Source organism: Neophocaena asiaeorientalis, unplaced genomic scaffold (genome assembly GCF_003031525.2).
Source record: "Neophocaena asiaeorientalis asiaeorientalis breed wild unplaced genomic scaffold, Neophocaena_asiaeorientalis_V1.1 scaffold390, whole genome shotgun sequence".
Taxonomy (NCBI): Eukaryota; Metazoa; Chordata; class Mammalia; order Artiodactyla; family Phocoenidae; genus Neophocaena; species Neophocaena asiaeorientalis.
In genome coordinates, this window is record NW_020173699.1 from 333,420 (window position 1) to 360,618 (window position 27,199).

A 27,199-nucleotide genomic window follows, 5' to 3' on the forward strand; every position below is an offset into this window, starting at 1 on the left:
CATTATTTTATGTGTGCAGGTTAAGAAGTCAGATCTTTCAATATTAATTATTGTATACAGAAACTGAAGGTAATTGACTACATTTTCATACATATTGTTGGAGCATGTAATTATCATCGGAACAGGCCCTAATTTCTCATATTGAAGATATATCTAAATAAGGGTCTTTGGTACTTTTAAATAGGCTGCTATAATCATTAGGTAAATACACTGCTTTGATAATAAGCATGCATATGTATTCACCAAACAGCATTTCTCGAATTTACTGTGAAAACATAAAAGTCAATTAAAACACACTCATATCATTGTTCATATAATAGTAACAATAAGACCAAAATCAAAGATTCTTCAAAAATTTTGATGTTACATTCGCCACTCTGCCTTTCTCCTATCACTATAAAAATAAAACAAAATCATAAACTGCTCTCCTTTGAGGATCTCAAAACAAACAAAAGCTCTAACTTTCATTATTCCAATAGAATGAAAATTAAAATTTAAATCTGGCTTTTTAAAGTAATGACTTACAATTGAACTTCTTTTTTATCTTGGCTTACCTAAGGCATTCCATACACATGTTTCCAAGGCTTATAGTAGTTTGTGGGTGAGGACTGTATGCATAAGGAGTGATATGTCATGATTTCTTATTGGTATTGATTGGAAATATGATAATTTGTTGTCTTGAAAAATTAAATCATTTTTGAATGTTCAAAGAAACAAGGCTCAATACAATGTTTTGTTGATATTTCATATATAAGATTTTCAAGGGCCATAAATGGCAAACAGAAGAAAATTATAAGCCACATTCTGAATTTTTTTCCATTGAGGTCACCTTTGAGAATTGTGCTACAATCATCCAAAATATATCAGTCCAGATGTACTATGAGCTTTAAAATGAGTATCTCCATAGCTTTTAATATGTTTTTTGAATAATTTGTTTTTTTCAATGCCAGGAAGAGCTAAATATAATCTGTGCCTAAATTTGAATTTTCTGGAAGAAAAAAATGAAATTGATTCTTGATTTCTTTCTTAATAAGGGAAAGGGCTTTGACGGCAATTGTTTGATCTCCTGACCAACTAATATCTCCTTGTTAAACTATTTTTTTGGAAATAAATTTCAAGAAATAAAACTATTTTAAAGAACACCCATATATTCTTTACCCTGGTTCATCTATTAATATTTTCTCCCCTTTGCTGTCTTTCTTGATAGATTAATACCATTTTTTTCTGAACTATTTGAGGGTAAGTTGCATTAGTCATAGCCTTTTAACTCTAAATTTTTCATCATGTATCTCCTAAAAATAGGGATATTCTCTTACCTAATCACAAATTCATGCCTTTTAATTGAATTTGAACAATAAGAGATAGCTTACCATCTGCAGTTTCATCACCTCCAAAATGCTGTCGGTAGAAGAGCATCAATTCAATATTGTAGCATTTGTAGATGACCACGAGCAGTACAAGGAGGAGAAAGATTGCTCCCAGGCCTCCTGCAAGTTCAATTTTGTAGATTAAATCTGGAACAAATAAAATAAACAGGAAAAGGTAATTAAATCAGCAACACTGAGGAACTTCCCATATTTCTAGTCTCTAAGATGTACAACCCATTCTGTTTTTCTTTACAGAAGATTCTTGCTTAATGCAGTAAGTAGACGCGTTCTTGATACATTTGTGTAAATCAATTTCTTGTTAAATTAACTCTCTTCTAAATATTTGAAAAATTTTACTGTTGAAAGTGATGTCTATCTGAAAAAGAATAGTCTCTCCCACTTTGTTTTGAACACATCTAGACCTCACATGTATACTTTTGCTTTAAGTGTACTTCAGGAAACTATTAGAGCTGCCTTTTACTGGGTTCAGGTCCAATATTTTGTTGTTTCTGTTAAATTATCTTTTGGCTTAGCAAGATTACAATCTAATACTTCTTAGGCCACAGGCGCTATTCTTCTACAGGAGAACAGCATCATAAAATTATTCTCAGAATCAAATAAAATCCAATGAGCTTACAGGATTTAACTGTTTCATTTAACCACAGTAGAACATAATCCAATAGAAGGTAGGCAGGGGAAATTAGCTTATCCATTTCCCCTACTTATCTGAATAAATGACTATAATTTGTATGTGATATAATATGCCCAATGGGGCTAAAAGAGAATGAGAAATCTAGGCTAATCACTTGGCCTATTCAGCCAACACCAGGCTACCTGATAGCAGCCTTAGGCTTTTCCAGTGGGGCACCCCTAGAACTCTGAGAGTTGGAACAATTAAATCAACACATAATGGAAGGAGACATAGTATATCCTAGGCCCAGGAAATAGTTACCTACATGTAGCTTAATTGGTGATATTAACAAAATCTAGGGTGTATCATCAAAAGAGGGGATAGCATCATGGAATTTAGAGAAAGGGGAAGTCAGAGAAGAATTTAGAATATGAATTCAGCAATGTCCAGAGGAGAAATGCTGAATCTGGAAGACACTAGACCAGAGATATTTTCCACTGTGTGACAGGGAAATTCACTGGTCTCAACATAATACAGATAAAACTATCTTAAAAATTAGCCAAGCTCCCCTTAATCTAATTCCATAATTACCAAGTGATTCTTTTATTATTAATTCAGCTTACCATGTAACTACAAACTGAAAAAGGGAGTGGTATTTTAGTTTGTACATCAGTTGCTTATGAGTTTGCTTGGCATCAATCAGCCTCCCTGGATGGATCAATTCTGGGGTACTGCCAAAATCAAATTGATGACAATGACAGACTGCCATTCTTGAAGGTCTCTTGACAGTAAAATCATGAGCCTTTCCCTGGGATTGTCCCTTGTCTCTATATAGGCTTATTGCTCAAGATGAATTAGGCTCAGTATAACAATAAGATTAAGAAAAAAGATGAACATATATAATATATACTACAAGTAATGTATATTGTAGATAAAATTTTCTACCAGTCTACTATCTATTCTCTAAGTAATCCTTTAGGGCAAGAATTGTTGGTCCAAATTCATCACTGAAGAATCTAACACTCAGTAGTTTAATTCACTTACCCAAAGTCATACACCTAAGAAGTGGCCAAGATGGGACTTGAGCCCAGATATTCTAACTTCATATTTAAGGTTCTTTTTATTACACCACAGTTTTGTAAGCTCCTCTGGAAAGTGACGATGAAATTCCTTCTCCCTCTTCCTCCATAGAACTGTTGGTAATGCTTTTCAAGAACATGTGACCTGCGGTGAATTTTGGATTCTTCCGCCCTTTCAATTCCAAGGAAAGAAGCTAAACTACAATTGCCAGGCAGAATGATAGGACCGAGCAGATCTCAGACAGTTTATTGGAGAGTATTGAAGAATTCTGCAGCTATATCAAGAAGGAACGAGGGGCTCCTTGGAGTCCAGCATATGAAAAGTTTTAGGTTTTTTAGGGAGATAGAGAGTTTGGTATTTTAAAGTAGGTGGAGTAATAGAGAAGATGGTAGTGGCCAGAGACAGCATGGCCAATGAGGAGAGTCACTGAGTAGAAATGTAAGAAATATAAATGTATTATTTTTCAGTAAGGAGAGAGGGAGAAGGATAGAAAAAAGAAGGAAGTGAAGCTGTTGTGAGAGACAAAATATATTAATAAGGAGCATTATGAGGGGCCACATAATGAGTAGGGATAGGAAATTGGAATCTATCTCTGTCATGCCTACTGCAAGAGGTGGTCATTTGGAAAATTAAGCCACAAAATTTCAGGTAAAAATAATCCTACCTCATATTAGCTCTGCCTCCTGCCCTCCCTATAGAAAACGACTCCCCAGGAACCACTGCCTGTCTCTATGTGGGTGGTAAGGCAGGCTTGCTTATGAGACCTCTGTGGGGCTGCAGTATCACAACCTTTGCTTGTTTTCTTACTGTTTTATCAATTATGCATTCTTTTTTTATTCAAAAAAAAAGAATATCAAGTGTCTTTATATTTTTTTAACATCTTTATTGGAGTATAATTGCTTTACAATGGTGTGTTAGTTTCTGCTTTATAACAAAGTGAATCAGCTATACATATACATATACCCCCATATCTCCTCCCTCTTGCATCTCCCTCCTACTCTCCCTATCCTACCCCTCTAGGTCGTCACAAAGCACCTACCTGATCTCCCTGTGCTATGCGACTCCTTCCCACTAGCTTTCGGTTTTACATTTCGTAGTGTATATAAGTCCATGCCACTCTCTCACTTCGTCCCAGCTTACCCTTCCCCCTCCTCCTGTCCTCAAGTCCATTCTCTATGTCTGTGTCTTTATTCCTGTCCTGCCCCTAGGTTCTTCAGAACCATTTAAAAAAAATTCCATATATATATATTAGCATACGGTATTTGTTTTTCTAGCCAGTGTGAAATTGACAGGGCAATATGATTTTTTTTGTTTACTCTGAAAACTGAATTCTCTTTGATCTTAGGTCATTGATTGACTTGATTCAACATTTTTTTCCTGTTGTAAAATGTTCATTTAATGTTGTAATTTTGTTAACTCTCTGTCTCTGTCTCTCTCCCTCTGTCTCACTCTCTGGTCAGAACAGCTTTCAACTGTTTTCAAAGTCACTGAATGGGATTTTTTTCCAGCAATTTCTATGTTATTTACAGAGTAGAGTTGCTATTAGGTAGATGGAAAACTTCAGCAGCAGGAACAATTTGTGCTCCCAAGTAGCAGACACCTTTTTCAGCAGTAAATATATGGAAGAAAACTGTGGTGTGAAAAGTACCTTTGTGGTTTTGGGGTCCATTTTATAAAAATATCTTTGAAAGATATTACCTAGTGATGGCTGTTTACATTGAAAACTGTGGACCGAGTCCCTGAGACTCAACCAGTATTCTTTGATTCAGCACAGGCAGTCACATTAAAAGGGAAACATGTATCCTATAATCAGAGGGCAGAATTGCCATCACCCAGTTGACACCTAGCTTTTCTTTTGTCTTCTGTTTTCAACTGCCATTTTCCATCTCAGCAGGATCTATACTTCTAGGGACATTTCCTGACTGAGAAGGTGGAAGTCATTTTATTTGGACTGTGTCGTGTATACGCTTCACAAGGATAGAGATAGCCAGAAGAGCAAATATTTATGGGATTGTAACCTTTTCCAGGCACCCAAAGTACAAGTGTAGTTCTTTTTAACCTTCTTAGTTTGAACCCAGCTAGTTCTTCACTTTGAACATGAAGATCAGACAGCATAGAATGGGACAAATAATAGCTGAAGTCAAGGGACTGGAGTGCAGGAAGACTGGAACTGTTCTGAGCTTGCTCATAAGTTGGGAAGCAGGTTAGGAGAGCCCACCTGAGGGTCTCCTATACAGGTTGGGGGTTCAGGGTGGGGCAGTAGCACTAGGAATGAAGAGAAAGAGAGAGTCATTGATATGTCTCTGTTTGTGGGAAAGGGAGTATATACAGAGAAGGCATAATTATCAGAATTTTCCTAGCATTAAGTTCAGAGTCTTGGTTCACCAAAAAAAAAAAAAAAAAAAGAATTTCTTACTAAAATGTTAGCTGTACTTGTTGGCAAATAGTTCATTGGACAGTGAGGGCATAGCAGGTTAGTAAATGAAGGTAGAAGATGCATAGGTAAGAGACATCTTGCTTTGAGAATGCCTGACCCTGTTAATTGCATATATTAGACATGAGTTTTCATTTTACGAAAGGCCTTTTCACTTTGTGAAAGGATTCATGAAATGTTTCTTCTCTATAATGATCACTTATGGCATTTTTGATATTTGACTTATAGATCATCAGGAAGTTATTGTTCCATAAAACGAGCCATACTTATATTCCAGGTGGAAATCCTGTGGCTACTGATGCCAGGCTATGTTGTGATAAAGCCTGAAAGGTTCAACTCCAAAGGAAATAACTGAAATTTTGCAATACAAGCCAGAGCTCAGTCTGATTTAATATGCTGGATCAGGACCATAGGGCTTATTGTTCTTTTCTGGACCTCTACCATATTGTCGATAGCTCCTAAAGAAAATGGAGTAAGGGAAGATGAACTGCATCCTTTTGCAAAGCGCAGTGAAAAAATTTAAATGCTACCTAAAACAGAGAGTACAAACTGGTATACAATGGGCCAGAAAAAAGGTTTTTGTTGGTCTATATGTTTCCCAAAAAGTAGATACTAATATTTTAAAATAAAAATATTGCATATCCAGACTTTCAACTTCACTTGAAAACCTTGAAGCTCTCATATCCTTAGGTTCACATTTCAGCAAGCATGGCAATAATCTAGAAAAGAATAGTGACTGCCCTTTAAAGAAAGGCATGTTTTCTCTAGCCTGTGTTTAATATCCAGCCCTCTTTTTCTTTTAATTTCAATATCTACCTGGCTATTAATGTCTTTGAGTTTTTATCCCCCAATCTGGAAATTGAATGTTTTGAAAAGAGAAATGCATTCAGATAACCCAGAATAGACACTAGTCAAGGCCAGATCTCAGGGAAATCCTCTCTTTACCAATCCCCGTTACCCATCCTCTATCCTATTGCACCTGTCCTCTAGGAGGACCATTTTCGCCCAACAAATTTTTTTGAGCACTTACTATATTCTATGTGCTAGGGATACAGCAGTAAATAAGGCAGGAAAAAGTCCCTGTTCTTATGAAGTTTACATCCTAGTGTGGGGGTGGGGTGGGGGGGGAGACAAGAAGAAAACAAGTATGTAATATGATATCAGATAGTAGTAAATACAATAAACAGAAATAGAGCCAAGTGAGAGGGAAAAGAAGGTGATGGGTAGTCCATCGATGGATGAATGGATCCAGAAAATATGGCATATATACACAATGGAATATTATTCAGCCTTAAAAGAGGAGATTCTGTCATTTGCTACAACATGGATGAACCTGTAGGGCATTATGCTAAGTGAAATAGGCCAGAGCGAGAAAGATAAATATTATAGTGCATGGTATCACTTATATGTGGAATCTTAAAAAAAAAGCTGAAGTCACAGAAACAGAAAGGAGAAAAGTGGTTGTCAGGGGATGGACGGTGGGAGAGGAAATAGGGAGAGGTTAGTAAAAGGGTACAAACTTTCAGGCAGATGAATCTGGTCTGAGGATCTAATGTATAACATGGTGACAGTAGTGGATAACACTGTACTGTATAACTGAAATTTGCTGAGAAGGTACAACCTAAATGTTCTTACACACACAGAAATAAAATGTAGATGTGTGAGGTGATTGATGTGTTAATTAACTCAATGTGGGGAGTCATTTCACAATGTACACATATATCAACTCATCACATTGTACACTTAATATATCTATATATCATACAATTTTATTTGTCAGTTTTACCTCAATAAAGCTAAAAATTTTTTTAAAAGAAAATGATTGGGTAGTACTATTTTATAAAAAGTGGCCAGGGAAAGGCCTATTGAGTAGGTAATATTTAAGCAGGGACCTGTATGAAAAGAGGGAATGAGTCATGGGAACAGCTGGGGGAAACAGCAGTGTTTCAGGCAGAGGAAATAGCAAGTGCAAAGATCATGAGCCAGGACTGTGCTCGGTGAGCGTGAGAAATAGAAAGGAGGCTAGTGTGTGCAAGGTTTGAGGCAGATTGTGGTAGAAAATGAGATCAGAAATGTCTTGAAGGCCATGGCAAAGATTTGGGGTTTCATTCTAAGTGTAACAGTGAGGGTTCTGTAATTGGATGGTTCTAATTAGAGAAATAATATGATCTGACCTAGATATGAAAAGGATCACTCCAGATGCTGTGATGAGAATAGACTATGAGGGGAAAAGGGGGAAGCAGGGAGACCGTTCACGGGGCTATTGCAGTGATCCAGGCAATTGATGCTGGTGGCTTAGACTCAGATGATAATAGTGAAGATGGGGAAAGTGCTCAGAGTACATATGTTTTAAAAGTAGAGCCATGGAATTTGCTGGTAGACTAGATATAGCGTATGAGCAGAGAAAAGAAGAAGTCAATGATGACTCCAAGGATTTGGGGCCTGAGCAACTGGAAGGATGGTGATGGAGATGAAGAAGGCAACTGGAGGATCAAGTTTATAGGGAGGAGAAATCAGGAATCCTGTGTGGGACAAGTGAAGCTTGATATGCCTGCTAGATATGTCTACTAGTGGAGTTTTTGAATAGTTGCTGAATAGGCAGTTAGGAATACAACTCCGGAGTTTAGGCGAGAAGTCCAAGCTAGAGATATAAATTTGGGAGATGTCAGCATATAAATCGTAAGCAAAACTGAGGTGGAGATGGAATTGAAATCATCTAGGGAGTGAGTGAGAAAAGGGGACCTGAACCCTGGGGAACTCTAATATTTAACGATTAGGAAGATGAGAATTAATATTCGCAGTTATTCATGATTTAGACACATTTCCTTGCAGAAGCCATGGGAGGCAGCAATTTTGCAGCGTACCTTGGTTTCTAGTGTCAGATTATTAGAAATTTGAAGGGCTGCTAGTGGTTGCTTTACTTATTAAAGGGAAATGGATTTATTTTAAAACTCAAGGCTATTTCTGTCTCTACTGACTGACTATATGGTAAGACCCCCATTATTTTTCCTCAGAGCAGGCTTTTAATTGTAACACCATACACATTTTGCGCAATTTTTTGTTTCATGTTTGAGCTTTGTCTTTCTTTGCACCCTCACTGCCCTGAAGACTATAAGCCCCCCACAGACTTGGGGATGACTATTCCCTAGTACCTAACACGATGCTTGCTATACATGATCCTCAATAATAAAAGAGACCATTATTCATTTATTAACCAGAATGAGTTCTAAGTGCCTATTAGTGGCCAGACACTGCCCAAGTTGCTGAGGATACAGAGGTGCAGCAGAGTCTGGCTTGGAGGATCTCTAAGCCTAAAATAAGACTGAGATGGACAGGAACAAAGCGATCCTTGCAAGAAGGTATCTGGACATAATCAATGTCTGCCTTTCAAGTAGGTGGACAAGTGGTTGCTTAGTGGGTACAAGTTATCCAAATTCCATTTAATAACAAATCTTGTTTGAGCATGGTATATTTCACACCATATCATTATTATTTGAACCTTAAAGTGACTCTACAAGGTAGGTATTTTTACCCCTATTTTATAGATGAGGAAACTAAAGTTTAGGATGTCTAATCAGACAAGTTAGTCCTACTGAAGTAGGTAGCCAAGGCAGTGGCTGAACCGGGATCTCCTGAAGCAGGGTCTCCTAGTTTCACTTTCTATATTAGACTCCTCTATACTTAAATACTCCATTATTTTAAGATGAAATCAAGTCCAACAGAGTAAGAAATGGTGCTAGAGAGATAAAAGCATTATTCTCAGAATAATGACATTTCCCTGCTTCTCCTAGAACTGCTGGTCAAGGTTATATATTAGGGCTGGTTGGAAAATAGAAATTCCATCTTGGCTACAAGGTACAACTAGTGACCTTGCTGATTGAATCTGTTCTAGCTCTATAGCCTAGACAAAAAGAACACTGATTGAGAACATTTGTTCTGTTACATTTACAAAACCTTTGCCAGATGCACACATACAGAAAGTATTTAGCCTTTTGCAGTAATCAGGAGTTATTTCATGGTAAGAGCCAATCTCAGAAGTTGCTCCAGCAGCTGGGATTGTCGTTCCTATGTCTGTTTTTATCTATTTTATTTGTAAATTTATAGTTTCTTTTCTTTGCTCATTATATACAATTTCCACCCCATATGGAATCAACTCTAGAGAGGGATCTACATAAATGCCAAAGTATTTAAAAATATATGCACCTGCTGAAGGCCTTCAACACCAGGTCATATCATGAAATATTGTTCATGATCTTTATTATAATAATTGTAAAAATTATATGATACTATCTATTATTTTTATTTATATTTTAGTCAGGGAATAAAGAAGTGATTTTGTTTCTCATCCAATAGTAAAACCCCTATTATTTAATTTAAGCAATATAGGATGAAGTGAAATATAAAGAAAATGTTTAACATCAATGCCTATCAAATTTTATGTAACACTTATAACCAAGGTATATTTCATCTCACTGGATTTAACAAATAACAACATTTCATTTCATTTATCCACTTCCTAATGGTATGGAAGATCATAGGAATTTTATGCTAATATCCACAGCAAGAGAGAGATATTTCCTTAAAAAGACAAAATGTTTAATAGACATTTATACTAAATGATAAAATCAGGCCAGGAAACATACCTAACTTCAATAGTTACTTGATAGGTAAACAAACTATAGTAACAGTTATTTAAAAAAATACCCTTTTTACGCAGCAGAACACTTGCATGTTTTCGTCCATTTCGGTTTTCCACATGGCAGGTATAATTTGCCAGGTCAGCCTCCACCACTGAATCAAAGATGAGTGCCAACTCAACTTCTTTTTCTCCAAGATGCTCTTTGAGGAGCCTGAAATAAAGGAAAGTATTCTTGGCTGAATTGGTTTGATTTGGGGAGAGCCCAGCCATGCAAGGACTAAAGATGGTTATGTAGTCTCCAGTGGGCTGGAGAGTCCTGACGGGGTGTATGTGCAGAAACTTGGAAAAGAAAACACAAAAAGTGACTCTTAATGCAAAGATCAGATGGAAAATGAAAAAAGTGAGGAATTCACTCAGCAAAAAGAAATATTATCTTGCCACTAGGCTTTAATAAATGAAGCCAATATGATTTGTGTGGCAAAGAGGAGGAGACGTTGGACTCCATATTCTAAGCTGAGCTTATGAAAACAAATTGGATTTTTGCAACACGGCATGAAGGGAAAAATGTCTGTAGAAATGTAGTTTATGTCAGAGGCTAGAGTTTTGACAACAGGGGGTAAGATGGTAAAGAAATGGGCCTTGAAAATGACTGCCTTATGAGAATTAAACTAAGGGTGTTTAGTGGCCTTTTATCTCCAAATATCGGTGAGAAGCCTGTTCTCTACTTTCTCCTGCCTTCTGTCCAATGCAGGTATATACCCCTAATCCTCCAATGACCTACCATGGCCCTGCTTTCTCCCGACATTGCTCGCCATTTGTCTTTCTCCTTCCCTCCACACCCTCCCATGCCCCTAGGAGGAACTGCCCTATGTGACATTTTCTCATAGTGCTGCCTTTTGCTTTCTCAAGTGAAGTTGCAAAGGTTCTTGAATAGCCAGTAACAGTTGTTCTTCACAGAGGAGCTGAGTTGCCAGGAACCTTTCCTGAGGAGCGTGCCTCTTGTTTCTCTGGAGAGTTATATTCTTGCCAATGGCCAGCTGCCTCCTGGGTGAGGTGAAAGTAGGTACACTGCCTACTATTACTTTCTAACTCCTGGTTTTGACCAAAGAAAGAGAAAATTGTGAGTCTAAATAGTGGAAAGCCTGCTGTTAAGTTCTGGAGTGAGGTTGTTAAATACATGAATTTGCAAGATGGAACATTTGGGGCATTTAAAGTAATTCTCATCTCCTTTTTGACACCTGGTTAGGAAGGCAGAGAAGAACATTCAGATTTACTGGCATTTAGCATAAAGTTGGAAAAGACAACTGTACTCAGAGAAAACTGGGTTATAAATATGGGCCTCCCACTTACAAGCTCAAGCTGTATTCTTACAAAGTAATTAACTCAGTGGCATCTTAATATAACTCATCTTTAAGTTGGGAAAAATACCTGCCATACTTAACTTTGTTGTGGGGGTAAAATGGGCAAAATGATTTCAAGATTAAATGGCATATGCAAATGCAAATGAATGTTATTAAACACCAACATTTCATTATCCAAAGGTAAACTGTTTATACATTTTGGCTCCTCGAAACATATTTGTATTTATACTTATTGATATTTCAATTTGGTTTGGATTAATCTCTTCTGGCTCCCCTTTAAGAGAAGGAAAGACTTAAAGTTGGGTTGGTGAGAGGGAGTTCTTAGAATCTGAGAATCTCCCATACTGAAGTCCTAAAACCAGATTATATCCCAAATAGAGATGCTTTTAAAATTAACCCTATTTCTGTTACCTTCCAATAATATACATATCAGAGAGTTGACAATATTGGCATTGGTAACTTGAGTAAGTCTCTTTAGTATAAGAATTTTCTTAACCATATTTCACTGGTAGTCTATTCATTTTTTTCTTCCTGGCTAAACTTGCAGTTTTCCTCTCTTTCTCCTCTCCCAACACATACCTAAACAAGGAAAACTGGGAATTTACTGTCCTAATGGTTTATATTGAATTTTACTCTATTTTCCCCCTGCTATGTGTATATCACACTATACTCAATTTTTTTAGTTCTGTGTGACCTGCTATGGGATAACCCCCTTTAGGCCAGAAGCTGCTTAAGCACCACAAATTAAGTTTGATTTAAAGCTTCACATGTAGGGCAGCCACAGCCTTTGCCAGGCATAAGGCAGAAAGCTGATCCTGTCCCTCCAGACAAAGCCTTTCCCTCTTCATTTCTAATGCAGCTTCCAAAAACAGCTCTTCACAGGCTGCAGAAAGAATCTAGAGAGAGGATTTGAAAAATGATCCTTCATCTATTAATATATATGAGGTGTCTTAATTATCAGCTCTTGAAAATCTAGAGGAGACCTGCTTTTTTGTAATTAAAGAGAAAATTGGTGTTTATGTCTATAAATCACTCTGCAGAGCAGTCACAATTTCCTAGCAAATATTGATATGTAACAATCTATCAATTATTCTTTGTCATTCCCCTGAGTGCCTAGCTCTGGGATAGGTATTTGGTGTAAGAGCAGTATAAGCACTAAACGACCAGGTGCCTGCTCCCAGTAAGCATTAAAATTTAAACAAGGAGACAAAATCTACACAGCTGAAAAAATTATAGGCGGAATGAAGTAAAACAGGATGGTACAGTCATTCTTACAATGGAATTTCAAAAAAGGGAGAGATTATTATTTACTAAATTAGCTGGAGAAGGCTTGAGAAGACTCTGCCTAAACAAAAGGAAGAAGGAAGTGTTTTCTAGGAGGGAAGATAGGAACAGGTTTTTGCAAAATGAAAGAGAGACACTGAAGGGACTGGTTTTGGAATGGAGGATACAAATAGGGGGGTCTTGGGATATACTTCAAATAACTTCAGAAGTATCTCATTCCAAGGATTAATATTGAAGGCAAGTTATAGGCAACAGTGAACACGGGCAAAATAAAAAAATACTAAATTCAGGTGACAGAAATCACTAGTTTCAAAAGTTTTATTGTTAAGACCTATTATTAAAAAGTAATACTAGAAAATGTTTAGAAGTTGTCACTCTCATCCTTACAAGAGAAAAAGCAAACAAAATAAAAGTCAACAACTTTTCGTAGATCAATCAGAGAATTGAGGTCACACGGCAAACTCCTGCCCCCTAAATTTGAGATAGCTAGACAAATACTGAGAATCACAGCGTACTGGGAGCAGAAACCCAGGAGCAGGAATCAGTATGAATAAAAACACTTAAAATGTAATTGATGAGTCTCTGTAGGCCCAATATGGACTAGATTGAGAGTTAAAAAAAAAAACAAAACTCCATGTGATCTAATCTTAGGGGTACCCTGTACTTTCATGAGTTTTGCTTCCAAGAGCCTGTCCAGAGTTTCAGGGTGAAGATCAGAGAATCCTTTATGCTTTTGGCACAGGAAGGGGAAAAGCAACTATCTTGAAATGAGCCCAGAGCACTCAGGCACAAAGGCACGCCCTCAAGTGAAACTCTTTAACAGAACCTAAGTTACTTGGGTTTTACTGGGGGAAGAGAAATATCCAACTCCAGCCTCCTGAAGCCTTCCTATCTCATCTAAGAAAAGGAGGAAAGCTGAGGAATACTTGTAAAGGTCACAGCCTGAAGGTACAGGTTCATTGAAAGACTAAGACTTTACCATAGGATTATAGAATACTTACCACCACACCAATCAAGCTCCTGTATGATTACAAAGGTTTTCAGCTGAAAAACCTGCAAAGCTCAAACCCTATTTAAGAAGCAGTCTCTATGAAAACTGAAAGAAACAGTGGAGACATAAACAAGTACATTATAGGAAATTTTAGCCTCTTACACCTATGACTATAGAAAACAGTAAATACAGCCTAACTCCTAGCCACATAAACATAAAATCTCACAATAAAGACCTATTTACTTCAGTTCCTTTTATCTGATACATCACATCTGGCTTTCAATCAAAAAAATGATAAGGCATGTTAAAAAGAAAGTCTGAAAAGACAATGCAAGTATCAGAACCATATTCAAGTATGGCAGAGAATTATCAGAATGGGAATATAAAATAACCATTATTAATATGTTAAAGGCTCAAATGGAAAAAGTGAACAACATAAATCAATAGCTTGGTAGCATGACCAGAGAGATGGAAATTCTAAGAAAGGCTCAGAAGGAAATGCTAGAAATAAAAACACTGTAATAGAAATAAAGAGTGTCTTTCATGGGCCATTAACAGACTGGACGTGGCCAAAGAATCAGTGATCCTGAAGACAATCAACAGAAATTTCCTAAATTGAAACACAAAGAGAAAAGAGCATGAAAAAAAAGGGACAAAATATTGAACACCTGAGGTATAACTACAAAAAGCATAACATACATGTAATCTAAATACCAAAAGAGAAAGGAACAATAGAAATATTTGAAGTAATAATAACTGAGAATTTTCCAAAGATACCAGACCACAGATGCAGAAGTTCAGAGAATACCAAGCAGAGTGAAAATTAGAAAAGTTACACCTTGATGCATCATATTCTAACTGTATAAAGTGAAAAAATGAGAGAAAATCTTAAAAGAATTCAGAGGAAAAAGCTTAGCTATAGAGGAATAAGAATAAGAAATACATCAGACTTCTCTTTAGAAACTATGTAAGCAAGACGAGAGTGGAGTGAAATATTGAAAGTGTTGAAAGAAAATTACTACCAACCTAGAATACTGTATCCATTTATCCTTCAAATGTGAAGGAAAAATAAAGACTTTTTCAGACAAATAAAAACTGAGGGAATTTGTTGTCAGTATACCTGTCTTGCAAGAAATGTTAAAAGAGCCTCTTAGGAGAAAATGAAAATGATATAGGTCAGAAATTTGGATCTACATAATGAAAGGAAGAGTGTTAGAGAAGGAATAAATAAAGAAAAAATATTTTATTTTTCCTATTCATAATTGATCTAGCTGGTAACAGTTTGTTTAAAATAATGATAGCAATAAAAGCAGTTATAAGACGTTCTGAGGATCTAATATACAGCATGGTGACTATAGTTAGTAACATGTATTGTATACGTGAACATTGCTGAGATTAGATCTTAAGCATTCTCACCACATTAATAAAAGAGTTAACTATGTTAACTATGTGAGCTTAACTAATATAATGGTATATGTCAATTATACCTCAATAAAATAAAATGAGAGTGAAACTGTAACCTGCAGAATGGGAGAAAATATTTGCAAACCAGAAATCTGATAACGGGTTAATATCCATTGGCAAGAATGTGGAGAAAAGGGAACACTGTATACTAATCGTGGGAATGCAATTTGGTGCAGCCATTGTGGAAAAGAGTACAGAGATTCCTCCAAAAACTAAAAATGGAACTACCATATGATCAAGCAATCCCGCTTCTGGGTATATATCAAAGGAAATGAAATCAAGATCTCAAAAAGATATTTGTACTCTCACGCTCAATTTAGCATTATTCATAATAGGCAAGATGTGGAAACAACTTGTGTCCATCAGTAGATGAATGGAAAAAGAATATATGGTTTATGTGTACAATGAAATATTATTCAGTCACAAAAAAGAAAAGAAAATCTTGCAATTTATGACAACATAGGGGAACCTGGAGAATATTAAGTCAAATAAGTCAGACAGAGAATGAAAAATACTGAAAAATACTGTATAATATTACTTATATATGAACTCTAGACAAGCCAAACTAATAGTGACAGAATGGTGGTTACCAGGAGCTGGAGGGTGGAAGAAATAGGGAGATGCTGGTTGGTAGATGAAATGGGGAATTGCTGGTCAAAGAGTACAAACTTTCAGTTGTAAGATAATAAGTTCTGGAAACCTAATGTACAGCATGGTGACTATAGTTAACAATACTGTACTGTATCCTTGAAATTTGAGAGGAGAGTAAATCTCAAGTGTTTTCACCATACACATACAAAAATGATAACTGTGTGGTGATGGATATGTTAATTAGTTGATTGTGGTAATCATTTCACAATGTATACATATACCAAAACATCACATTGTATACATTAAATATATACAATTTTTATTTGTTAATCATACTTCAATAAAGATGGAATTTTTAAAAAATCAAAAATGAAATAGAGCAAAGAGATTGGATTCCCCCCAAAATAAAAAATAAATAAAATAAAATAAAATAAAATGAAAGCTTGTAATTCTTGGAACATATGGTAGTTCTATTTTTAGTTTTTTGAGGAACTTCCATACTGTTTTCTATAGTGGCTGTACCAATTTACAATCCCACCAACAGTGTACTAAGGTACCCTTTCCTCCACATCCTCTCCAACATTTGTTATTTGTGTTCTTTTTGATGAGAACCATTCTGACAGGTGTGAGGTGATCTCTCATTTTGGTTTTGATTTGCATTTCCCTGATGATTAGCGACGTTTAGCATCTTTTCATGTGCCTGTTGGCCTTCTGCATTTCCTCTTTGGAAAAATGTTTATTCAGGTCTTCTGCTCATTTTTAATTGGGTTCTTTGTTTTTTTGATGTTGAGTTGTATGTGCTGTTCCAGTTTCCATTAACTGTAAATAGTCCCTTAAACCAAATTGAATCCTCCTTTGATGACTAGGTATCTTGCAAGTCTCTGGGTCTTTATTCTGAGTATGAGTAATCATTATCTAGGAATAATGATTGAGAACATCAATAATAGGAGACAGTTTTTAAAAACACTCTTAAGGAAACAAAATCTTTATTTTAGTGTCATTTGCTTTTTTAAAAAATTCCTGTTAAAGCCTTATTAGTCAAAGACCAGGATCAAGCCCATAGGCTGACACAATCAGATTTGTTGACTGAATACACTGTGGAAGGAACGCTCCAGAGGAACTGTGGATTGTTTCTTGATTGAAGAGAAGAAAAAAGCATCTTTTGTAACATTTGGGTTCCCACTAAAGATTCTGAGGATGGTGTAAAGAAGCAGAAATGAGTTCTGGATTGATTGCAGCTTCTGAGGCAGTTGGTGGTATGGGGGGAGGATTGACTAGGTATTGTGTACTGTCATGAGGTGGAGGTGGTTTACTAATTGGGTATTCCCAGTAATATGAAAATAGCAAAGCAGGTCTGGGCATCACTGGTAAGAAAGCAGTAGTCACTCCAAAGAGGTGGGGGTCATTATGGCATTATACAACTGCTGCATGACCTTGGAAGAAATAGTATTTTCTGTTAACTTTGCAGCTGGTTTTATCTGTCTGTCCTCCCAGCCTGATTAATAGCTGGGCTGCTTATTCTCAGTCCCAACTGATTTTTTACTCTTTCAGTCCCGGGCAGGTTTTGACTCTTTATATCCTAAATGTGGGCTACAACAGATCATTCTGAGAATTGATGATTCTTGCTAGCTGTGTTCTGATAAAGTCAATGTAGCTCCACTGGAACTATGAATCAACTGCCCGAGGACAGCTCTTCCTCAGTCACTAAACCTCAGATTTTTTAATCTGTAAAATAAACTGATATGATTTATCTCAGATGGTTATCATAAAAATCCAATGTAATTTAGGATGTCAAAATGTTTTTGCAATGTACTGTGTAGCATAGAAACATGGAGGAATTATTATTATTTACTAACTATAGTTGCTTGTCTCGAGCAGCTTACAATAGAAAACACCATATTTGAGACTAGGCATCTATAATCTGCTCAGTAAATGAAGAGAGATAACAAATATGTCTTAGGTAGCCTTTAAATATTTTATGCATACGTCAAGGCTAAGACCCACTGTGGAAGTGGAACTGTGGATAGTAGAGTCACCACTCCTCCAAAAATCATCCTTCAGACAAATGGTCATTAAGGCTGCCCTTAGGTAAAACTATGCTGCTTATGAAGTTTACTTTTCCATTGAACCCTCCTTATGACTTACAATATCTACACTTACATATATATATGATGAGTTTTGAAAATTATTTAAGTCAAGGCAAAGTGATCAATCAATATTCCTCCTTCCAGTGGGATGACCTGAGAGTGGGAGAAAAAAAGAGATTATGTGTGTATTAGGGGATTGTTTTGTTATGTTTTTAGTTCAATTTTGGGGCAGCCAGAGCAGGTTGGGTGTTTCAAGGCACTGAAAAAGCATGGTGGGAAGCTGCCAAAACAGAGCTCATCATTTTGCCTTGGGCTTCCTGGGGGAAAATTAATATTCCCAGCTCTATATTATTTGTTTAAATTGGTGAGATACTAATAGGTTATTTTGGATCTTTAACATAGACTTACTCTATTTTAAGAATAAAATCTTTTCATACCTGTATCACATTCCCTTCTTTGTCAAGAGCATTTCGCTTACTCAAGAAAGGTATGTTAAGGTAAAGGGATGGAAACAGAAGGCTGGAAAGTGGTAGAAGCAGGAGTGAAAAAAACAAAACTTACAAGCGAACAAAGCCCATATTCAACTTGTAGCCTTTTAGGAATTGAAAGTAATTAAATTATTTGCATTTTAAGAAGCTTGTCTGAAAAGCCTTAAGATAAATTGAATATGTTTTTCAGGTCAAGAATTATACAAGATTTGGTAAACTTGCTTTATGGTATTGGCTGGGGGAAAAACATTAGCTATTGATAGGGAGATTTGTAAAGTGAGATTTATAATCGAAAATTACTCTCCATTGGGGCAAAGCAATTGCACTGAAATTCATGCAGTCTCCATCAACTATCAGATGCAATTCACAACCCTGCAGGGAAGCTTAAGGACGATTATTTCTTGTTTAATAGGATTAGTTCAGTTTCTCTGGCATTTTTTATTAACACTGTGGAATATGTACCTCACTGTAATTTTTTTAAAAAAATTCTCAAGTCTCTGATAAGATTAATTAAAAGGAAGGTCTGTAAAGGTGTGGAACTGGGTTGGTCTTGCTAGAATGCTCATACCCAAAGACTACTCCTGTTCATGAACTCTCTTACCCCACTTTGCAAGCCGTTCCCATTAAGTTTAAACAGAGGGACAGAAATTAGGAAGTCCTCTCCTAATGATAGTTTCCACTGGGTCTCCTCCAAATAATAATTTGACTTCTCTGAATAGACATGGTAGAGCTTGTAGAGAGCAGCTTGTTGCAAGGACTTTAAAATGGTAGATAAAAATAACCAGATTTGCACAACTGTAGCTTATGCTACTGCATATGCAAAATTCCCTTAACATCCCCACAGATGACATCTTTTGGAGTCAGTGGAAATGCTGCAATGCAGTTGTATGGGATAGGCTGGCAGTTGTGATTGGATGCTACATTTGGGTTCAAATTTCCTTAGGGCTCAGTCTCTTAGAAACATCATGGACTTTGGTAGGGCTATGCCAAATTTCTGCCTAATACCCTTTGGGAGAGCTATGCATTCAGAAGGAAATTTTGTTTCCAGAAATGATTTTGAGAGGAATCCTCTACTTCACATCTTCAGCATTCTGCTGTCAGAACTGTTCCCTTTGGAGAATATATGTGGGCTATGAAAGAATGCAGATCTTTTCTTGATTGAACTAATGATATGATTAGCAATTTTGTTTTCGATGAAACTACCAGATTTGTTCCAATCCACCATACTGTGTAAAAATCTTGTTTCAAGGACATTGCTTTTGGAAGCTAGAAAACAGAATCTAGTAATTAACTCGTGTGTTAGCATAAATGGCCATAGCCTGAATGAATTCCCACACCCACACAAGCTCCCAAATAGATCATAGATCATACAATTAATATTACAAAATGGCCAACTATATGTTTCTCTTGGCCAGGAATTCCTGCCTCTTTGCACTTCTCTGAAAGTGTCTCTAGTTAGCTAGTAAGGTTTTGTGAAATTTTCAAAGCAAATTCTATGTTACTTTCCTCCCCTGCAAAAATATAGGTGTGCACCCTTTGTTACTGGAAGGGTTGCAGATGGTAGAGAAAGAGGATCTAACAGAATCCAGTAAACAATGATGTTCTGCAAATCCTGAAAGTTTGACTTCCTATAGCGCTTTAATATCTGGGTGACTCATTTGGCACCTAATACAGTGGCTGGGACTGGATTAAACTGTTTCACATATGTGTGCTTTGTCTCCCACCACTCTAATCATTTGCTGCTGGAGCAGCAGCATGGCCTAACTTTTCTTTTGTAAAATGGTATAACCACTTTGGAGTATAGTTTGGAAGATTCTTAAAAAGTCAGATAATCCTGGAGAAATAAAAAAGACAGTAAGTAAAAACTAAGGCCATTTGAATGAAGTATTGACTTTAGTTAATAATAACGTATCAATTTTGGTTCTTTAATTGTAACAAATGTACCATAGTAACTTAAGATGTTAATAAGAAAAACTGCCTCTTTTGCCATGTGAGGACACGTGAGGGTACAGTAAGAAAATGGCGATCTATCAACCAGGAAGTGAGCTCACATCAGCCATTGAGTCTGCTGGTGCCTTGATTTTGGACTTCCCAATCTCTAGAACTGTGAGAAATAAATATTTGTTGTTTAACCCACCCAGTCTATGAAATTTATAGCAGCTGAACAGAATAAGACACTATCTTTACAATTTTTACGTAAATCTAAAATTATTCTAAAAAGTAAAGTTTTTTTAAAAAAAGCTTTAAAAGGAACTAAAACAGTTAAATGTACACTTACTATCTAATTCATCCATTCCATGTCTAGACATTTATCCAGGAATAAAGGAAATATATATGCATGCAAAGATGCATACATGTATGTTCATAGCAGCTTTATCTGTAATAGCTCTCAAACTGAAAACAACCCAAATGTCAATCAACAAGTGAATGGATAACCAAATTGTTTATATCCATATAATGGAATAATACTGAGCAATAAAAAAAAGAATGAATTACTGATACTTGTAACAAGACAGATGAATCTCAAAATAATTGTGTTTAGTGAAATAATCCGGACAATAAAAGAGCACATACTGCATGATTCCATTTATATAAAACTCTATAAAATGCAAACTGATTTATAGTGACAGAAAGATAAGTGTTGTTTTGAAAGAAGGGCAGGAGGGGGCATTAGCAAGGAGCACCAGGAAACTTGTGGGTAATTTATATGTTCATTATCTTCATTATGATGATGGCTTCATAGGTGGATACATATATCAATCAGCCCTTACAGATTATACACTCTAAATTGTGTGTTTATTGTATGTCAATTATGTGCCAATAAACCTGTTTATTTTTTTAAAAATCCAATTAGTCGTGTATAGGAAAAGGGAAATAATTATCTTAGGCTCATATAACTACTACCTTTGATCATTAAACATAGCTCTGAGCTTTTTGGTAGTGGAAATTTTGCTTCTTTGTACCACTGTACCTACCACTGGCTGTTTGGGGACCAGTTTCTTTCTCTGAAAAATGACGAGTGACCCTTAAAGTCTTTTACAGGCAGATATATTGAGAATAATTCTAAACATGTATCTTCTGAAATAAGTTAATATAAATTCATTTGCATTAATTTCATAAACCTTAACTTGAAATTGGCTAATAAAGTGATACCTATTAGGAACCTTAAAGATTAAATGGGAATTAATAGTTAAGAACTATTTGTAAGTAGTATACTGATTATTTTTTTCTGAGTATCTTTTTATGTCAGGCAATCAATTAGAAGTATTTTTTTAAAAATAGCTTTATTGAGATATCATTTACATACCATACAATTCATCCATTTAAAATGCACAATTCACTGTTTTTTAGTATATTCACAGGTATGTGCAATCATCAGCACAGTCAATTTTGTAACATTTTCATCACCTCCAAAAGAAGCCTTAGACTCAAAGGGCATAGAGATTCCTCTTGGGATGATGAAAAATTTCTAGAACTAGATAGTGGTGGTGGTTGCACAACATTGTGAATGTATTAAATGTTACTGAATTGTACACTTTAAAATAATGCATTTTAGATTACAATATTGTATCCAGCACACCAAAACCCACTCCATAAAACTTACCCATATACTTTAGGTACTTACCCTTATCGCTCCATTCTCCCAGCTCTAAGCAAACACTAATATACTTTTGTCTCTATAGATTGGCCTATTCTAGGCATTTCATATAAATGAAATCATATAATATGTGGTCTTTTGTCACTGACTTCTTTCACAGAATGTTTTCAAGCTTCATCCATGTTGTAGTGTGTATCACTATCTCATTTATTCCTTTATATGGCTAAACACTATTCCACTGTATGAATACATCACATTTTATTTATCCATGCATCAGTTAATGGTCATTTAGGCTGTTTCCACCTATTGTCTATTATGAATAATGCTACTGTGAACATTTATATACAAGTTTTTATGTGGATATATGTTTTGATTTCTCTTGGTTATATACCTAGGAAGGGAATTACTGATAACTCTTTGTTTAACCATTTGAGGAATTGCAGAAAGTGGCTGCACCATTTTACACTCCCACCAGAAGTGTATGAGGGTTCCAATTTCTCTGCATCCTCATCAGCACTTGTTGTAATCTGACATTTTGATTATAGCCATCCTAGTGAGTATGAAGTATTGGCCAAAAAGTTTGTTGGGGTTTTCCATACCATCTTACAGAAAATCCCAAATGAACTTTTTGGCCGACCCAATATTATCACATGGTTTTGATTTATCTTTCCCTGATGACTAATGGTGTCAGGTACATTTTCATGTACTTTTCTTCCTAGAAATATGCTCGTATAGAGAATATTTTGCATAAACTCTCAGGGGGTTCATAGACCCTCAAAGTTATGTACCCCTAGAGGGGAGTTATTACATGGACACATGAAGAAAAACTGTCATGGTAGTTATTATAAATTATACCTAATCATAGTAAATAATATAATGTGTACATTTTTCTTTTAAACTGCTCTATATTTAATAAGAAAAATAAAAGAACACATTTTAACATTAGTTGCACTGAAATACTGGTTTGATTTCCATTTCATGATTCTTAATAGCAGTGGAGGGGGAGGGGTCCCAATTCCTATTGGAGTGAGAAAAGTACATTATATATCACCATTTCTGAAATCAAAGGGTAACCCCATAGACTGAGGTAGAAAAAATTACCTATCTCTTATTTGTACAATGTGGTCATATACATAGGATTAGAAAACCAATAGAATAGATATCTATATATCAGGGAGGTATCTGTGTAACAGGAGAGTGAAAAGAGGTCTAGGGAGGTACTAACCTGAAAGTCACTTTCAGGATAAGCAGTGGGTACTGGGAAAAAGAAACACTATTCAACAAGAGTCAACAGTTATTTTGGCGAGTAGTGGCTTACTACTGCCACCACAGCTTTATACTTATGACATATGAAAGTTGTCTGTTCCCAGGGAGTAAATGAGCATTTGCCCTGTGGTCTGAAGAGTCACCTACAAAGTTTGGATCTTTGCTGGGACTAGAGAAACAGTGGCCTAAGCTTTGAAACCTTAAAGGAATTTGCTTAGGCAGCTTTGAGGGAATCATTATACCCCATGGTATATTCTTAGAACCTGAGAAAACTTCCTTATATTGGAAGCTTATACATTAGCATTTCTTAAGACAGTCAGCCTCATTCTCTCCACCAGATCAGCCTTTAGAAAATGGAATGATTTGGAGTTGCAATTAAAATCCCAGGCAGAAGCTCTTCTAGGATGTTCCATTGCTTAACTGCAAACACAGCAAAGAAAAGTAAGCAATTCAAGTTCTGTACCTTATTTCACCTTCTCTAATGTGACCTGCCAGTTCCTCAATAAACTTCTCCCCTTTCATCCAGTAGATCATTGGTCCGGACTCTCCACTGAATCCAAAGAATGCTTTGCAAGGGATGTTCAGAGGCTTACCTGAGAATGACAGAGAAAAAAATGAGCAAATGGCTCTGGTTATCATTGGAAGACAGAAAAGGACCATTTAACATCCAAAGGAAAACTCGGAAGTGACCCATTTACAACTCTTCTTCCAATCACCTTATCACTGCAAATGAGAACATTTTAAAATAGTTACAAGGGCCTCTGGGAAATTTTAAAATTCAATATATTATCAAAAATGAGAAAGTAAAGAAAGTTACTAAGTTTTTAGAACTGCTTATTTTTACTGCCTCCCTCCTAGGAACTAATATGAAAGAATCATATGGAAGGAACCTTCTTTTATTTTCCTTTTTTGAGAATATTAATAACTGCTTACTTGGACTTACCTTTGAAGTTAACATTAATCAAAGTATAAGTTAATTTTTGATTTGTGAGAAAATATATAATAGACTATCCATTATTACTAAGATTGCATAGAGAAATTTTGTTAATTCTGATTATTGTATATTCTGAGAAAAATTGGATAATTAAAATCAGATAAGAATTTTATAATAAGAATATCTATAGAAAGTACATGCAGTGAAAACTCAGTCTACCCATATCTTCGATATTCCTTGTGTCACCTACAGAACTTAAATAATTCTAGGCAATACTGCAGTTTTTTACTATGCATCTTGGTGATTATAGCTAAAAACTTTGTTTTAATTATGAATTTATCATCAAATATATAAGTAATTATTTTTTTGCTGGCGTTGATTTTATTTTCTTCTTACAAAGTACATCAGTAAGGGAAGAATGGTATAGAGAGTACAATCTTGACATTTCTGACAAAGGAATCCCCTAATTCATAAATCATAATATAACATATCATTTTCTCTATAACATGTGATTTTTGCCCTGGTTGGAGCACTAGATAAAGCAATTTCAAAAATATTTTTTTCCTTGTATAGTACATGGTGAAATTGTTCCCATTATAACTCTGAGCTGTGTAAAATTTCTCCTTTCTATTCTTAAATTGATCCAAAACTTCCATGTTCTAAGAACCATTACTTTTTGGGAACCTTTCTATTTAATCACCATAACTAGCAGATGGCTTGCTTTGAGGACCATTTTCACCAAGAAACAATTTTAATTGGAGTTAGGGTCTACATTGAGACAGTGGAAATTAAGAAAACCTCATAGACATATGGATGCTGGGTGATAGGCTGGGCTTAACCACAATAAGTGTTACCAAATATTGGTCTTTTTATAGTGTAAATTTCTCTCTCAGCAAGATGACTTGTCATGGACCTTTGGGATCATTCAATTACTCTCAAAAGCTTTGATATCAACAGTCTTTCATATATGTCATGCTAATCTGAAACAAGGTTATTCATTGTTTCTTTGAACATGTGTTTTGTGATACAAGCTTGTCTAAAAAATGGAAGACAGCCTTGTATAGCTAAGAGATGTGGGTCCTTGTTTTGGATCTATCATTAAAAGTAGACTCTCTGGCCCTGGGTACATTACCTAACCTTTTACAAACTGATTTCTCATATATGTAATAAGGATGGTAATAATACTTTGGATGCTCAGATAAGACAATATCTACAAAAGTGCTTGGTGAACGTGCAAGTCCCATCCAAATTTAGCATGGTTGTGTTTTCCTTCCAAGGCTTGGTCTTTCAAAAAGTCAAGTTTGAGGCATAATTCTATATATGTAATGAGATAGATAACTGTTCATTTTGATCCTGCCAATCTCATGTCCTTCTTTTACTTATGAGTGCCTATGGGGTAATATCCTTTTCTTATCAATGCTCTATAAATATTTCCCAGATTCTAGAGTAGATGTGATTCATCCAAGCAGGCCCTGTGTTCTCTAAACCCGAACACAGGGTCTTTTTATGCCTTACTGCTCTTCATTCCCATGAAACTAAAGGTATTACAGAATGTCAACCTAGATGGCAAAAGATCCAGAGACTGTGATAAACATTATTATAAGGATCCCAGTTGCTAAAACTACCAGTATATACATTTATACAAATAAATTCTGGTTGTCATTCCTTTGGGCTATGTTGAAAGAATATATCAAATAAAATACCTTTTAGTGATTCCTAGCATGTGGGTACTCAGGCCTGGTTTGATTTTAATGGAAAAAGACGATTATAGCGATGTGCAAAAAGGTGCCTCCTTGAGGTGGTCTATCAAAAATGACAGCATCTGCCCTTTCCTTGGCACTACACAATGGGTACTGACTATTGCAGTGATTTCTCCTGGGAATGTTTTTACTCTCCTATCAGACAGGTTTTGCTAAATAAATGCAAGAGACATATTTCAGCAGTCTAGTTTCTACAAATGCTGAACAAATATCTTGAAGCCTTTGTCAATGGCTAAAACAGGAAGATGGTCCAATCATCATACACAGTACTCTGAGGAGAGTCCCAAAATGGCCAGCTCTTGCGCCAGATAGTGAGAATCAATGTGTGCCACGTTGTGAATACCTCTTCTTTCAAAAGGCCTGGGAGGGATCTCAGCACTGATTGAGCAAATAACCTGAAACAGTCTCTCCAGGTTTTTCTAAAATCTGGCTTGCGTGCATGTGCAAACTCCTATCTACCATTTGTATCTGTTTGCTATTGTATTGTTTTGCCTCCAGATGTTTTCAAAGTCATTCCTATGGTACTGTATATCCTACTAGTAGAGATGACCAACTCATATTTGTATCTAAAAAGGATTGTACAGTAGGTTGAAGACTATCAAAATAAAAATAACTTTGCGAGCTTCTCAGTGTTTTGTGCTATTTACAAGGTAACAGCTTTAGACATAACTCCCTTTTAGGTTCAGTCTGTATTACTAGCAATTTCTCTATCACTTTATTAAGTCTAGACCAGTCAATAAAACATATGTTCATACAAAGACTTATATATGAATGTTCATACCAGCTTTATTTGTAATACCCCCAAACTGGAAGTAGTCCAAATGTTCATCAACAGGTGAAGGACTACTCTGGTACATCCATACAAAAAATATTCATCAGGTATGAAAAGGATGAAGTACTGATACATACCACAACATATGATTTTTGAGATTTAAAGCAAGTATACTAAGTTAAAGAGGTCAAACAGAAGAGTACATGCTTTATGACTCAATTTATATAAAATTCTAGGAAGTTAAAATTAATCTACAGTTTCTTAAAAAGTTGAACATCTGCCATGTGATCCAACCATTCCATATGAAAGCCTATGTCTATATAAAGACTTGTACACAAATATTCATATCAGCTTTATTTTTTCAATTGAGGTATAAATGATATATAATATATTAGTTTTAGGTATATAACACAATGATTTGATATTTGTATATATTGCAAAATGATCACCAA

The 27,199-nt window shown here is 35.8% G+C and overlaps 1 protein-coding gene across 1 annotated transcript in view; it reads right to left on the bottom strand.

Moving 5' to 3' along the window:
• IL1RAPL2 (interleukin 1 receptor accessory protein like 2) overlaps positions 1-26,832 on the bottom strand; it is a 47,363-nt gene extending 20,531 nt beyond the window's left edge. Inside the window, exons 1-4 of the mRNA XM_024750546.1 lie at positions 26,757-26,832; positions 23,745-23,874; positions 10,217-10,362; positions 1,371-1,514 (exon numbers count right to left, since the gene is read on the bottom strand). Coding sequence (XP_024606314.1) covers positions 1,371-1,514; positions 10,217-10,362; positions 23,745-23,874; positions 26,757-26,832 — 496 coding nt within the window. The remainder of the gene's footprint in view (positions 1-1,370; positions 1,515-10,216; positions 10,363-23,744; positions 23,875-26,756) is intronic.
• Positions 26,833-27,199: the final 367 nt, after the last annotated feature.